The sequence below is a fragment of the Notolepis coatsorum genome (genome assembly GCF_963971535.1).
Source record: "Notolepis coatsorum genome assembly, chromosome: 3".
Taxonomy (NCBI): Eukaryota; Metazoa; Chordata; class Actinopteri; order Aulopiformes; family Paralepididae; genus Notolepis; species Notolepis coatsorum.
In genome coordinates, this window is record NC_140167.1 from 57,085,545 (window position 1) to 57,102,494 (window position 16,950).

The 16,950-nt window shown below is 36.9% G+C and overlaps 1 protein-coding gene across 1 annotated transcript in view; it reads left to right on the forward strand.

Moving 5' to 3' along the window:
* Positions 1-240: 240 nt before the first annotated feature.
* Positions 241-16,950, forward strand: part of LOC311225822 (uncharacterized protein) — a gene marked incomplete at its 3' end in the record, with an annotated part of 89,858 nt that continues 73,148 nt past the window's right edge. The window contains exons 1-16 of the mRNA XM_084311216.1: positions 241-341; positions 1,918-2,073; positions 2,375-2,518; positions 3,216-3,353; positions 3,608-3,748; positions 3,904-4,023; positions 4,216-4,335; positions 4,586-4,630; positions 4,845-4,892; positions 5,035-5,061; positions 5,769-5,885; positions 5,993-6,181; positions 9,708-9,776; positions 10,483-10,551; positions 13,500-13,568; positions 13,843-13,911. Of these exons, the coding sequence (XP_084167342.1) occupies positions 263-341; positions 1,918-2,073; positions 2,375-2,518; positions 3,216-3,353; positions 3,608-3,748; positions 3,904-4,023; positions 4,216-4,335; positions 4,586-4,630; positions 4,845-4,892; positions 5,035-5,061; positions 5,769-5,885; positions 5,993-6,181; positions 9,708-9,776; positions 10,483-10,551; positions 13,500-13,568; positions 13,843-13,911 (1,600 nt within the window). The 5' untranslated portion in view covers positions 241-262. The remainder of the gene's footprint in view (positions 342-1,917; positions 2,074-2,374; positions 2,519-3,215; positions 3,354-3,607; positions 3,749-3,903; positions 4,024-4,215; positions 4,336-4,585; positions 4,631-4,844; positions 4,893-5,034; positions 5,062-5,768; positions 5,886-5,992; positions 6,182-9,707; positions 9,777-10,482; positions 10,552-13,499; positions 13,569-13,842; positions 13,912-16,950) is intronic.

The following is a 16,950-nucleotide window of genomic DNA, read 5'->3' on the forward strand; positions in this document are numbered from 1 at the left end:
CATATAAATCATGCATCATTATCTGTGTGTGTGTTTAGCTGAATGTTTGTTCTGTTCTGTTAGACATTCAGGAAATCATTTCGGATCCCGTGCAAGCTATGAATAATGCTGTTGATGAAGTAACCAACTTGATCCAAAAGACCCAAGGTACATTTAGAGAAACATGTGCTCAGTGGTGGGTTTCTTTCTCTCTTCAACACTGCAGTCAACTGTGATACTTTTTCTCTTGGCCTTAGATTGTGCACCTGATTTAAGTGACCCAATGTCTGCGGCCATTTATGCGGTTGAAGAAATTACAGAAGTCAAGGATGGAGTTGTTAGCTACTTCTCTGATGAAGAAGGTGACCCTCCTGCAATTCAACTTAAAGTTGCAATAATAATTTTCTGACAGCGTTTTACCACATTTTAGTAGTACAGTAGTAGTAGTAGTAGTAGTAGTAGTAGTAGTAGTAGTAGTAGTAGTAGTAGTAGTAGTAGTAGTAGTAGTAGTAGTAGTAGTAGTAGTAGTAGTTTTATTCAGTCATCACACACAATACAATATGCACAATCATTCCACAATCTTTGATTTGGCAGTGACTGAAAAGGTACAGACTGAAGCATAATGCTTATACATGCCTGTCATATATTGTTAACAAAATTAAGACTCCAGACTGTATTCTAAAATAATTTTTCACATTTGTAATCTTCAAAACTAGCTATACAAACCATTTTCTTAAAAACCAAAAGTGAATTACTCATTCTTAAATGTATATCAGCATTGTTCCACAAGTTAACCCCAACAATAGAAATACATCTCCTTTTAATCCATTTCTTAGCTTTTTGAACAGTAAATTTACAAAAGTCTTGAAAGTCTACAAATGTATTGAAAAAAAACTTTGCACATCGTCCGGGAGTAACTTTGCTCTAGCTCTGTACATTATTATTATTATTATTATTATTATTATTATTATTATTATTATTATTATTATTATTATTATTATTATTATTATTATTATTATTATTATTATTATTATTATTATTATTATTATTATTATTATTATTATTTTCAAAACTTATTATGACCACCTGCTATCAGAAGGTCTCTTTCAGCCATGTCGTACCACTCATTCAACCCTGCACTGCCACCAGTGTTATTCCATCATTTCTTTAGCTTGTTGACAAAACTTGGCCGTACTTTAGCTTCGCCTACTTTATAAACCTATAATATATTTAAAACTTTTTTTCAGCGAATCTCTTAATTACATCAATATTGTACAGTGACGAAAGTATTACAGTATGTTTGTTGGTGAAGTATTTACTGTACCTAACCAGGAAATGCCCAAAAGACAGGTGATGTATTGGAGTTGAAATAGTAATCCATGCACAAAAGAAAAATGTATTCTGCAAATCTCTTAGTTACAACACGATTGTGCCAGTAATCGTTATGTTTCTACATTATGTTTGGTACAGAGATTATTTTGGCAAAACAAGACAAGGTTTTCATTTTGGGAGAAAGACAAAACATTGTTTGTTTACAGTGGCTCATTGCTGCCCTCTAGCGGTCAGAAAATTATTATTGAAAACATATTAAAATTATTATGATTATTGTAGCTTTAAATGCAATATTAATTACATACCTTTTCAGCTTTTACATAAGAAGGAATTCGACTTTACTTTTTCATTGTATATGTTTTCCTATTTTAATCGTGTTCAATAGTATTTAAAAATGTTCTTGTATTGTATTGCAACTCTGCATTCATGTGTTATAAATTTGATTGATTGATATATATATATATATATCAATATATCTGACAGCTACTGTAATTAACATACAATGGAAGATACAGTTGTTAAGTTACACAAACATACACAATTTTACATAACATAATATAACATAAAAAAAATATGTAACAATGAGCCTAACCCCCCTCTCTCCAGGGACCTTCTACCCTAGCTACATTGACCCTGTGATCATCGGCAGAAGGGTCTTCCATTCTACTAATGATTTTGTGGGTGGATGGGTGGGAACCATTGAAGACACGCTTTGTGCCATCTTGGATACGGTATTGGATAATATCTCAGCTATACACAAAGGTATCTGGCCCCGAATGGTTTTTAAATTTGATGTTTACTTAATATGTATTCATTTGACCTACTATGTACCATTTACATAGATTACAAACTATATAGCAGAGAAAGTTGCACAAATTACACGATAATTCATTGGTAATAATGATTCACACAAGCAAAAATATAGAAAAACATTTAATCTTTCTCTTGAGATTGAATTTTAGGTCTGCTTTGACAACCTTTATTCAAATAATGACATTAAAACATCTGTCATATTATTACTTAATTAATTAATTAATTCACATTTTGCCTTTGATTTTCTCAGGAAGCATTGACCTTAGCGCCTATGACCCGGTGGTTATTGGTAGAGGTGTGTTCCATGTTGCTAATGACCTTATGAATGGAATATGGGGATTAATCCAGGATAAGCTGTGTGACCTCTTGGATACTATACTGGACGTAGGAAAAGGTATTTACTCCTTGTTTTAACATATTAAATCGATAACATTTAATGGATAATGCCATACTTAGAGAAAACGTTATGTACTTATACATCTTACAAACAACCTAAAAAATTTGTTGCATAGTAATTTACTGGCTGCTCCTTTGTGGGTGGCATATTGATTCTCTCAAGCAAAGATACACTTTTAAAATAGATATGTTGACATAACACAGGATGAGTTGGCTCTAACTAAACACATACATTACTGGCTTTTGCTATTTTTCATATTCTCAGACAATTGAGCCAGTCATTGTCCAGTTATGTGGTAACTTCACACCTTTATCTTCAGCATACACAGAACACTGAGTAGGTACAGTATGTCTTGAAAGAATGTAAGCTGCCTACTTGGAATTCCTGGTAAATGCCAATGGGTGCTTGTTGCCAATTTGGGTATTCATGGCACCTTGCATCTCAATGAGGATAAAGGTGTAAAGATGCTGCTAAGCCATTTTCTGTAGTTTATTGAACAGTTTTGGTGGGAAAAACCATATATATAACAAATTGCTATTCAAAATATAAAATTGTTAAGGGTTTAAAATACATGTGGAGGCTATTGGTAACTGAATATTATTTGTTATGGTCTCTTTTGTGGTCCTCTTTAGTCTTTTATCATGAAAATGATATATTAATGAGTCCATCTGTTTAATATTGTTGTTCTTCTCAGGAGCCATTGACATCAGCTTCCTTGAACATGTGGCCATTGGCAGAGGTTTCCTCAGTGTCATTGATGACTTTGTCAGTGGAGATTCCATCTGGAATACGCTCTGTGCTGCCTCGGATACTATACTGGGTGGTGCCAAAGGTATTACTTCTTGTATTAACATTTGACTTGTTATGTAACATCTTATTTACGTGAAGTTGTATTATACAGTAATTAACTTGGTGTGATAGGATTAATCGTGTAATCATTAACAGACTATTCCTTACGTATGGGAAAGAATGCAGTGATAGGACTCTTCTTGTCACTCTAGATTAAAATTAATAAGATTGATTGATTGATTTTGGGTTAATTCAGTTTTAATTTCGTTTTTCTCTAAATGTGTTTGCTCTCCCCAGGAACTGACCTTAGCTTCATTGACCCTGTGGTGATTGGTAGGGATGTCTTCAGTGTTATGAACGACTTTGTGAATGGAGCTACAGACTACACCCAGGACATGTTCTGTGCTCTCCTGGATGTTATCCTGGATACACTAAAAGGTATTACTCCTGGATTAAACCCATAACCCAACTTAAATTATTTTCTGTATAGTGTCATTATCTTTCTGCATGTTTCACTCACAAACATGGCGATGAACTACCTAACTGTTAACAGAATCACAGTTCGTTTCTGACTTCTCCATTGTTGGTATCAGGTATCCAGGATGCTGTCAGCTTCACTCCAATGACTGTTGTCAGTAGAACGATGGAAATCATCGCCGAGCAAATCGACATGATCGTGGTGTACTTCTCCAGCTTGCTGTCCGGTGAAACGGGTACTATTTGTTTCAAACTTGGATAACTATTTCATGCATATTTCTGTTATGTCTGAATGTGTTTGCATTTGTTGCAGTTACTCTTATCCATATAGTTGACAATTGACATACTATGTCAGTCATATAATTTGGACAATGGCAATAATGGTAAAAACCTGTTTGCTAAGCATGTGTTAATTTTGCACGTTTTAGGAGTTATGCCTGAGATTGAGCTTGATCCCATGAAAGTTGTCACAGACGCCATTGACAAAATGACCGACACGAAGGACATGTTGTTGGGTTATATGTCAGGCGTGCTCGTTGGTCATCAAGGTATGTCTGGCTACATCAAACCTAAAAAATGTCATGAGTAAATGTATATTGCCCTCCTTCAAGATAATAATGGACTTATCGCAAGCCCTGCCCTCTTTTATTTATCCTCCAATCACAACTGTTGCTCCCCTCTGACAAAGAGGGCAGGGTTTGAGGTAGGTCTATTCACCCTGAAAGAGAAATAAAGAGAGAGACTGCACTGTACGAATGTACCAACTAACTCCGAGATGTAATTTTTATCTTGGTTTAGGTGAATCTGCTGAAACGGCACCTGTAGATGTGGCAACAGAAAAAGGTCTCAATGCATTTCTTAAAATTAAAATAATAGAAATGAAAAAAGAAAGGAAATAAAAATTGTGTTTTTAATGATGGCCATCTGCAATAAACTACACCACAACAATGCTACCATCAAGACTGTAATGAATGATTCTTATAACATTATATACATTATAACACCTGTTCCAAGCATGGACAAAACCTAAATATGTCTTTGTGTTCCCTATGGACAGTTGAAATTGCAGCTCCATCACATGAGATACATATGGTGAGAAGGAAAGGTAAGCAGATGCCAGTATTTCGATTTTCTTTGGCACACATTTTCACTTTATTTCATACATTGTTTTAATTTAAGGTTTTAAGTCATGCTTTTAAATGTTTTCTTACACTAACTATTGTCCTTTGTCTTCATTTGGAATCTAGGAGAATTTTTGCCACCCATGGAAGAAAGTAAGTAATACCATTTCTCATTCTCATCACATTGACTGCAATATATATATATATAAAGAAAATGAGCATAAATGGATTTGTTGACTGCATTCTAACTCTCTGATGACATTTTCTGCATATTGTTTCCTGGCTTTTCCTGCATGTACAGTATCTTTGCATTAATTTTGTGTCTTACCATTTTACTGCATGTTTGAAATTATGTGTCTTACCATTTTACTGCATGTTTGAAATTATGTGTCAGCATTTTACTGCATGTTTGAAATTATGTGTCTTACCATTTTACTGCATGTTTGAAATGATGTGTCTTACCATTTTATTGCATGTTTGAAATTATGTGTCTTAGCATTTTACAGTATGTTTTAAATGATGTGTCAGCATTTTACTGCATGTTTGAAATTACATGTCTTACCATTTTACTGCATGTTTGAAATTATGTTTCATGTGATTTGACTGCATGTTTGAAATTATGTGTCTTACCATTTTACTGCATGTTTGAAATTAATCAAATTTGATGCTACACTGCTATTACAAAAAAATATATAGAATAACTTACTGCATGATATCACTGTTTTTGTATTTTCAATCTGATAAATGTCAAGATTCAATCGAGTGGTTATGGGTTTGATGTCTGCCTTCATCTGCGTCTTTGTACAGTTTTTGGGTGAATTTGAGTCAGTAACAGAGATCACATGGCTTGATAAATACAGTTGCAGAGATCATGCATGCTGCTGAAGAGAAGGCCGCCCCTGCTCCAGAGTTAGAGGCCGAGGCACCTATTAACGCTCCCACTGAAGTGGATGAGAAAGAGGCAGAGGAAGACAATGGTATTTGAAAAAGCTTTTCCACCAGATTTTCCTCTGTGATGAATCATACTCATTCAGTTGCAGGATAGTGATACAGGATGCAGGCACTACATCTGTTGCTTTCACAGAAACAGACGAGGAGGAGGTGATAACGGAGGAAAATCTGGTGGAAGAAGAGGAGGAGGAGGGTCTACCAAGCAACGATAGCAGAAAAACCAAGAGACGGAAGGTTCTTATTCCCTATGAGAGGGTCAGGAGATTGGGATCAAAGGCCAGCCTCAGGAGTAAAGACCAACGGGACATTCAAGATGACAAAGGTATTATAGCCTAATGCGCTTAACTCCATCATCAGGTGTATTTGTTTCATAATGATTTTCATTATCAGGTGTCATCTTTAATGTATTTGAATCGCAGAGAGGAAGAAGAAGATCTGGGGACTAAAGGCTAGAAGGACACCAGTGCAATGTATCACTTTCAGTTTGTTAATCCACTGGCTTTATTCACAGCTTGTGTGCTCTTTTCGAAGTTGCATTACACAGCCAGATGCTCCATTGGTGGAGAGTTCCTGATACAAGTTTGTATCTATATCAGACAACCAAGTGGGCAAAGTCAGCTTTCTGATGTTAGTGTCAAGAAAGCACACCTCTGTCTATTGGTAACCCAAGTCTATTGATGATCTCAATCAAAATAAAAATCACTGGCTCTATGGTTCTCATTCAAACTATTGCCCTTGACAGTGTGCTATGGCTGATGCAGAGAGCAGCTGGGTGGAATTGACATAGTGGCAGTTAAATTTATTGAGGACATCAGTCAGCTTGTTATTGTACCTCAGAATTAATTATGGACTGTTTTGCAGGGTAGGGGAAACTTCATAGAGACATTTTTATACTTGGCTTGGTAGTTTCAAAGTTACTCATCATACTACTTGTAGTTGAGTATGTGACAATTGACTATTTATGGAATGTTTTCTGTAACTCTCATCCATTATCTATTTTCATAACTACATCTATCCATATGCATTTCACTTATATTTCTATGATACATTATATATATCAACGAATCAGAGGAGACACACGCAGAAGAAGCCCTTATTACAGTTTTTCACATTTCCTGACAGACTACTTAACTTTCTCAAAACCCTAAACACAAAACTCACACACAAAATACTAAATCCTACACTTCTCTTGCAAAAGCACACTTTGCCCTCAAAACAGTGTTAACACATCACTAAATGGTATTTTCTTTTCAAATGACAAACACATATATCATATGAGTAGACATTCTAAGCACTCATTGAACACAGAATGGAAAACACTATAGTATGAATGGAAAACATTATATTAATGCTTTATCAGTAGAATTATGCCTTTGCATGTTCATTGTTACACTTTCACCCGTTGGATGTAAAATATTACCATATAATGTTTTACGTACACTAAAATAGAAAATAAGACACAATATTTTACAGTATTTTTATCCAAAATGTGCAGTCTACTGTAAATCACAGCAAACAGGATGAAATGAAAGAGATAACATAAAATAGGCAATACAGTAAACAAAACAAAACAACTAGGCTACATCCTGCCTTCAGTCCCTGCCTGGCCACAGGACCTCATCCACATTGCAGGCCATGTTCTCCCTGACCAAGCAGCAGGGGAAGAATCGCCTACAATGGCGCATGAAGCCTTGATAGGCCTCAGCAGTCACATCACCACATGCGTCCTCCATGGCTTGCAGCAGTGGGATCCGTGTCTGCAGATTCCTCTCGTACACCTTCCATCTCCAGGCAGAGAAAAAACCCTCAATTGGGTTGAGGAAGGGAGAGTATGGAGGGAGATGCAGGACGGACATTTCAGGATGGCCCCTGAACCAGCCCGGTGGAAACTAACCTGATCACCTCTGTGTCATCCATCTGGTCTGGTTGAACAATGATGTTGTAGAGTGTCCAGGAATGCTATGAGAAGGGCAGCGTTATAGGGGCCAAGAGTGGCATGGTGATGGAGGACACCGTGGTGGTTGAGGGCAGCACTTATTGTTATGTTCCCTCCGCGCTGGCCAGGGACTTCAGTGATAGCATGCTGGCCGATTACATTTCTGCCCCGGCGCCTTCTTTTTACAAGGTTGAACTCCGCTTCATCAATGAATATAAATTCATGCTGGTCTGCTTCTGCATCTAGGTCAAGACATCTCTGAAACAGACAACATGACAATATTATACACCATGAGTGGTCAATAGAGTATAGGCTATTGTGAAACATTGTAAAAAAGGACAACATTGGATTACTGTAGTACAATACAGTAATGTGTCAGTGCTGATAGGACACAGTTGTGGAATGTATAGGACTTACTTGCACATAGTCATGGCGAATCTCCTTGAGTTCTGTCAGTGTTCCTGTCAAAAGGAACCCTGTACACCTGCTTCATCCTCATAGAATTGCGTTGGAGAACACGGTCCAGTGTGGATAAACTCACTGTTGCTATATTTTGGAATAAGTGCACAACACCCTTTGGAGTTTAGAAATGTGATTGGCAGTGTGTTCTGTGAGAACACCAAGAGAGGGAAAGTCAGGAAGAGTGTGCAGTGCAAGATATAGAGAATTGTGTGTAGTGTTGTGAAAAATGTGTGGTTTGGAATGGGAATCTGAGTCTAAAGCAGAAAATGTGTTTGTAGTTGAGCAGAATTGGTTTAGCAGTTGGTACATGAGTTTCAGGTTGTGCACGTTGTTCCAAATAATGTGTTTAACCCCGACCAGTCCGGTACCGGTACGAAATTAACATCACGTCATAAATAGATCACTACAGTCTGTATTGATTAATGTTGCGTTTCTTTTTCAAATGTAGCCAAGAGTAAAGACCTACTGTATGTTTGTTTACCAATGATTTGAAGTGCTATTAGCTAAATATGAGTGTATAAATATCTCGGCGCATCCCGGCGGAAACCTGATGAATTAGACGCGAGGAAATTACGCCGTCATTCAAGTTTGTAGTCCTAAGAGAGAGGAGACCCAGGGCTTTCGATCAAAATCACATAAAACTGGGTGTCCCAGTGGCGCACCACGTAACTACTCTTGCAGCGTGATCGCAACGTCCTGGGTTCGAATCCGGCCCAGGGACATGTGTTGCAGGTCCTCCCCATCTCTCTCTCTCCCAATTTCCAACTGTCCTGTCAATAAAAGCACTTAAAAATGCCCTTAAAAATTTATCTAAACTACACTACCCAACTCACACCAGCCATTTTGGAAGCTGGAGCTGCTTGATGTGAAAATGATTTAGTTATTTTCTTGATTATATCTCACGGGGTATATCTAGAAAAAAAACTGTGTTGCAATCTGATGAAAAATTCTCACGTCTGGTCAATGTTAGCATGGTGTTATTCACTGTCAAAGATGAAAAAAAAATATATATATACAGTATAATAATAATTGATATTCTCCTTTGGGTTCATTACAATTTACTCAAGCCTAGTAACAGACACAATATTTCTGACATTGGGAATACATTCCCTGAGATCCATAGATGTCCCTAGATACCAGGAACATGCAAATGGTCCTTGTAGAAGTGGAGCAATCTTCCATTTACTTAGGTACTGTATGTACTTTTAGGCAAATATTCTGAAAATATGGCTCGGGCTTAACAGGTTAAACAATTGTGAAAAACTGTAAAAGTAATATTCAGCAACACTACCCCCACCTTCTCCCCTGATGCCCTAGCCTCAACCGTTGTTACTAAGAATTCTCTCTTTTACATTTCCAACCATTCTAAATGAAATGCATGGATTTGAAGTTCAATCATGGATTAGAATGGCTGTGTGAGGAGTTCATGGTATTTTGATGGTACTTGCAGATCTTGAAGTGGAGGCAAAACATGAAGCGGAACCCAGTGTGGAGGAAGAAGAGGAGCCAGAACCCAAAGGTAACCTTAGTGAGGATGTGAATATTTGGACGACACATTCTATGAAGCTTGTGTCTATAATGCATTATAATCATAATTAGAACACATTATAACACAATCATTGTGCAGTACAATATATTATACCTGTACCAGTCCATGCATGATTATAACTATACTTCAATATGGTGGAAAAAGTAGACAATTCCTTTATTTAAGTAAAAGTAGAAATACTCAGATAAAATAATACTCTGGTAAGTAAAAGTCCTTAATTGAAAAATTTACTTAAGTAAAAGTAAGAGTTATTTGCTATTGAATGTACTTAAGTATTGAAAGTAAAAGTATACATTCTACATGCTGTTTATGTATTCATGTGGCTAGGAGCGTTCAACCCTCAAACCATTGACCTTTAAAGGTTATGTTAAAGTGGTATGTTGTCCAGCTATTCTGGCACTGATTACGTCCTCTTGAAGTTGGCAGGCTTCAAATGTTAAAGTACATAATCTTCATAATTATTTGCCTTGTTTTCTATGCACCTTTTTTCCCCTTCAAAGTAACTAGTAACTGAAGGGTTCAGATTAATGTAGTGGAGTAAAAAATACAATATTTCCTTTGAAATGTAGTGGAGGAAAAATACAAAGGTCCCTAAATTAAAAATATTAATGTAAAGGACAAGTACCTCAAATGTATACTTGCGTGCAGTGCTTGAGTACTGTGTTGGTACTTGCAGATCTTGAGGTGGAGGTAAAACCTGAAGCAGAACCCAGTGTGGAGGAGGAAGAGGAGCCAGAACCCAAAGGTAACCAGACTTAGTGAGGAAGTGAATATCTGGACGACACATTCTATGAAGCTCATGTCTATAATGCATTATAATCATACTTAGAACACATTATAACATAATCTTAATGCATTACAACACATTATTTATTCAATCTTTATTTAATCTCAAAGGATCATTGAGAGCAAGCTCCTATTTACAAGGACGTCGAGAAATACAGCACATAATATAATAAAAAAAGAAATGTAGAAACAGAAAGTCAATCAATTAAACATACAATTATTCAAAACAACTGCAGACTGTGGTGAAATAGTTTGATATTACAGATGTACAGTAAACTGACCAATAAATACTAATGAATTGAGTTTTAAAGTGCATTGCAAAACATTCCATGTTTCTGGGACACAGTAGTAGTAGTAGTAGTAGTAGTAGTAGTAGTAGTAGTAGTAGTTTATTGTCACGTATAAAGTACAGGTACATTACAGTGTGATGCTTGGTTCATACACATACAGCTCAGTATAGTAATATTCCACAATTATTACAGTTGGTAGTAATAATGGCACACATACATTCACACCAACACGCGCATTTGTTGATACATGCAGGACCGAAGTATGTGTATCACCGCTGCCATGTTACCGGCGCGGAAGCTAAAAGCAGATAATTCAGTGCAAACTCTGGGAACCTTAAGTGTAAGTGTGGTCCAGTTATGCTGCTCTGATTGCGTCCTCTTGAAGTTGGCAGGCTTCAAATTTAATCTTCATAATCTTTTGCCACGTTTTGTATGCTAAATATTTTTCTTCAAAGTAACTACTAATTGATGGCTTCAGATTAATATAGTGGATATTTCCTTGTATACAACCCGTCAATTTTCATTTTAAGGAACTTTGTACTTTTACTCCAAATACTTTTACTTAAAATGAAAATACTTACGTCACATATACAGGTAAGTACCTCAAATGTATACTTGTGTGTAGTGCTTGAGTATAAATACTTAGTTACTTTCCACAACTCAATAGCTGTGAGGAGTTCATGTACTGAGCTTTGTTGGTACTTGCAGATCTTGAGGTGGAGGCAAAACCTGAAGCAGAATCCAGTGTGGCAGAAGAAGAGGAGTCAGAACCCAAAGGTAACCAGACTTACCATTCTACATGATGTTTATGTATTCCAGTGGTTGGGAGTGTTCAAACCTCTAACCATTGACCTTTAAATGTTATGTTAAAGTGGTATGTGGTCCAGCTGGCACTGATTACGTCCTCTAGAAATTGGCAGGCTTCAAATCTGAAAGTACATAATCTTCATCAATGTTTGCCATGTTTTCTATGCAAAATCTTGTTCTCCAAAGTAACTAGTAAATGATGAGTTCAGATGAATATAGTGGAATCAAAAGTACAATATTTCCTTTGAAATGTAGCTGAGTAAAAGTACAAAGTTCCCTAAAATGAAAATACTCATGTAAAGTACAAATACCTCAAATGTATACTTGCGTGCAGTGCTTGAGTATAAATACTTTCCATGACTGAATATCTGTGAGGATTTCATGTACTGAGCTTTGATGGTACTTGCAGATCTTGAGGTGGAGACAAAACCACCTCAATTGTAAAAAGTACAATATTTCCTTTGAAATGTAGTGGAGTAAAAATACAAAGGTCCCTAAATTAAAAATATTAATGTAAAGGACAAGTACCTCAAATGTATACTTGCGTGCAGTGCTTGAGTACTGTGTTGGTACTTGCAGATATTGAGGTGGAGGTAAAACCTGAAGCAGAACCCAGTGTGGAGGAGGAAGAGGAGCCAGAACCCAAAGGTAACCGCAGACTTAGTGAGGAAGTGAATATCTGGACGACACATTCTATGAAGCCCATGTCTATAATGCATTATAATCATACTTAGAACACATTATAAATAATACAATCATAATGCATTACGAGACATATCATTGCTTTGGGTTTACAGTTTTCAGTTCGGTACGGTTCAATGGGGAGAAAAAAATTCCATTTCAAATAGTATTTGGTTAAGAAAATAAATGAAGTTTTGCCTTCAATGTATTAGCTGAAACCATATGAAACACACATGTCTATTTTCAATTAGGCCTATACTTGTTGATTCTAGGTGGCTCTCATAAGGGGGCGTGTCTGAATATTTTTCTTCTCACTCCGCTGTAATGAAAGAGGCAGTCTGGTAACCTAGTATTGTAGCCTATAGTGGACTGGTTGGATAATTATTTGACAATTCTGCTTTGTGGCTGAAATAAAACGTCATGGCTCAACGTTGTGCATTGAAATTACAACTACCTGTGACTGCATAGTTTTCTTTCGCTATAAATAACAACATTATGGCTTTGATTATGGATTTTGCCCTGTCAATATCTAAACACAGAGGTTGTTTTGTGTAACACTAAATACTTTGGAGAGATTTTGCCTTCCTGGATCTACTAATAACAGACCGTTATCCAGATTTAACATTAAATGTTGATGCTCACATTTGCCTCGCGGTGCGCAATTCTCACACTCAGTCGCTGTTTAATCCTTCTCTATTGTAAACAAAACAAAATAATATAAAGTGCATAAACGGCAGACTTAAACAATACTGCAGGAGAATATTATGTGATATAGTTTGTCTTGTCCACTCAACCTTACCAGAAGCTTAATAACCATTTCCGAGACAAACTGACTGACACAGCTGCACTTACCATCTCACCTGATTGATTGATTGATTGAAAACTTTATTAACAGATTGCAGAATGGGTACAATACAGTACCTGGACATCATCTTCATTATTTATTGCCATGTTTTCCATGCAAAATATTTTTCTTCAAAATAACTAGTAACTGATGGGTTCAAATGAATGTAGTGGAGTATAATTACATTATTTACTTTGAAATAGTCAAGTAAAAGTACAAAGTTCCCTAAAATGAAAATACTCATGTACTTAGCTTTCATGTACTGAGCTTTGATGGTACTTGCAGATCTTGAGGTGGAGACAAAACCTGAAGCAGAATCCAGTGTGGAGGAGGAAGAGGAGCCAGAACCCAAAGGTAACCAGACAGTGAGGAAGTGAATATCTGGACGACACATTCTATGAAGCCCATGTCTATAATGCATTATAATCATACTTAGAACACATTATAAATAATACAATCATAATGCATTACAAGACATTATACCTGTACCAGTCTTTGCAGTCTCATGTAAAATACAAGTATTTCAAATGTATACTTGTGTGCAGTTCTTGAGTAAAAATACTTAGTTACTTTCCACCACTGAATAGCTGTGATGATTTCATGTACTGAGCTTTGATGGTACTTGCAGATCTTGAGGTGGAGGCCAAACCTGAAGCACAACCCAGTGTGGAGGAAGAAGAGGAGCCAGAACCCAAAGGTAACCAGACTTAGTGAGGAAGTGAATATCTGGACGACACATTCTATGAAGCTTGTGTCTATAATGCATTATAATCATACTTAGAACTCATTATAATACAATCATAATGCATTACAAGTAGGGATGCTCGATATTGGCTTTTTTACCGATACCGATATACCGATATTGTCCAACTCTTAATTTACGATACCGATATCAACCGATACCGATATATGCAGGGTTTACCCCCCAAAAAACCGAATAATTTCAGGTAATTAACATTACATATCTCTTGATGTGGAATTAACACAACATTATGCATACTTTTGACAATAAATAAAATCAGAATTTGTTCTTACTTGCTTGTCTGGGTAAATAAAGGTTATAGAATTTTTTTTTTCTTTTTTGAAAACCGATACCGATATTTTCCGATATCACATTTTTATGCCGATATCGGCCGATAATATCGGACATCCCTAATTACAAGACATTATACCCTCCCTCTTGAAACCAGCCATTCAGAATTGCAGCCACAATCCATGTAGAAAATAACGACTGACCAACCAGGAAAAACATGTCGGCTTTCTCATAAACCTTCTCTTTTCTCAGTGCATAAACAGTGCATTCAAATATGTTTCTGACAACATTTTAGGTGTGAAATAGGATATGCAATTGCTGGATCTTAATTAATATTTGATCTGCAATGCCTAGTTTTGCAGTTCGATCTGAATTCCGCAAGTCAGACGTGCCGCAGTTCCGGAATGTAAATTCTTTGTCAAATGTTTTTCCAGACACAAAAACAGCCTGTCAAGAACAGGACTGAAACAGAAGGGTATCTCTATACCCCCTATTATGCTAGAATGCATAATCTGAATGGTACTTTCAGAATAAAAAATACTTCAAATACATATTTTGGGGATCTCAGAGACCTATATTAACATGGTGAACATTTTTATAATATGGGACCTTTAAGTACGATTAAAATGCATTATAGGGGCGCCCTCGTGGTGCATGCCATAGTGCCTCGCGCACCTACGCGGCCGACCCGGGTTCGATCCCAGCTCCCGTCGTTATTTGTCGCATGTCCTCCCCACCTCTCCTCCCGTTCGCCCTCTCCTCTGTCGGTCCTGCGTGACCAATAAAGCTGTAAAAATGCAAAAAAAAAAGAAAATGCATTATAGACACAAATGATGTGGTAACTTGACACCTTTTAACTTCAGCATACACAGAAAGCTGAGTAGGTGTGTCTTGAAAGAATATAAACTGCTACTACGCAAATAAATTCAATTATAAAATAACGTACTGCATGATGTGTCATTGTTACTGTATTCTCAATCTAATAAATGTCTTTCTGGGTGTAACTTTGTTTTGGCATTTCAATATCTCTGCATTCACCTTTTACACCTTGCCATGAGATGGTTGTGATTTCATTCATTGTCCTCGGTGTCCGTAATCTGTTGTCAGAATTCCTCTGGAGTTTACTGCATGAAAACATTCCCTTTAATGTGAAAACCTGGGTTTGGGTATTAACATTTCTGATGCAACGTGATCCCTTCTTACATTGTCTAAACATCTTCTGTATGATTGATTGACTGCCACCTGTATTGCAACAATTTAAGCATAGGTTATGTATATGTTTTTGGATTGTATTTACTGTATCATATCATGTTTGCTTTCCTTGGAATAATCTATTCTTATCTTTGCATGGAATCATCTTGTTTACACCACATGTGTCAAGTAGTAATGCTGATGATATTGTTAATGGTCCTCATTCTCGAACGGACATACGTGAAAGTTACCAAGGAATTCCTTCGTAAATCGATTTACGTACTTATTCGGCATTCTCGGCTTCGTATTGTAAATTCATTGTAAGATTTATGTAGGATTTACGAACTCGAAAAGGCAGTCGTAAGTCGGACAGACCAGTGTGCGCCCGTGTTTTCAACAGCTTTCTCTGGGACAAGTCATTGGGGATTGCCGATACTACAGACATCTGTGGAATAAAATTATTACAATGATAATAAATACGACAATATTTGTATCATTAACAATTACGTTTTACATTTATAGTCCTGACTCAATGAGGCATTGTGAGCATTACACACACACACTGCAAACTAAATAAATAAGAACTAAACCGATCGCCATGGAATAGTGGAATATACTGTATTAATATGCCATATACTGTCTTCTTATCTATGATATTATTTATTGTTAGTGTGCTGTATTCCTATTGCTAGAACTAAATAAATGCGTGGAGAAACGACTTAGTGAGGCAGTCTCAGCGCACAAGCACACACACACACGTACTGTATACGTGTGAAATTAATCGTTCCAGCAAAGTAGGCTTCTATTATTCTAATGACTTGTTTTATTAGGTATTATAGTCCTACGGTAGAACATGACATATTAGCAAGACATCTCATTTAGTAATGTCAATAATACTGAACGACTGCGCGATTGGGGGGGGTGGGGGGGTTGGGTAGGAGGGGTGGGTGGGTGGGGGACACTGTACAACTATACAAGCAAAACTGTACATTGGAATATTGACAACCATACTTGGTCATTTACTGTACATTGGAGGGGGTTGGGTTAGGACATTTACAGGGGCCAGTTTAGAATTGCATTCTCCCGTAGGTGTTCTTTGAGAGTGGTTTTGAAAGTGGGTAGTGATTCACATTCCTTTACAGCTTTGGGTAGGGCGTTCCACATTGATGTGGCATAATTGCGAAACGTGTTTAGTCCCTTGTTTGAGCCGAATCTGGGTTTAACATGATTTGTGGAGCTCCCTCTGGTGTTGTGATTGTGGTATTCACTGACCTTTGGGAAGTATTTTGACATGTACATGGGTACCTTGGTCGTGTAGTGTATCTTGTAGACCAGGCCCATTGCAAGTTGCTGTACTCTGTCGTCTACTCTAAGCGATCCTGTTACTATTGCACTCTGGTTGGATGGTGTATTGTACTTGTGCTGTATAATGACAATACATTATTTTTAATATAATCTCATTTTGAGATCAGTCGCAAATCGCTTCCGCGCTACCTGTTGAATGGGTCAGCA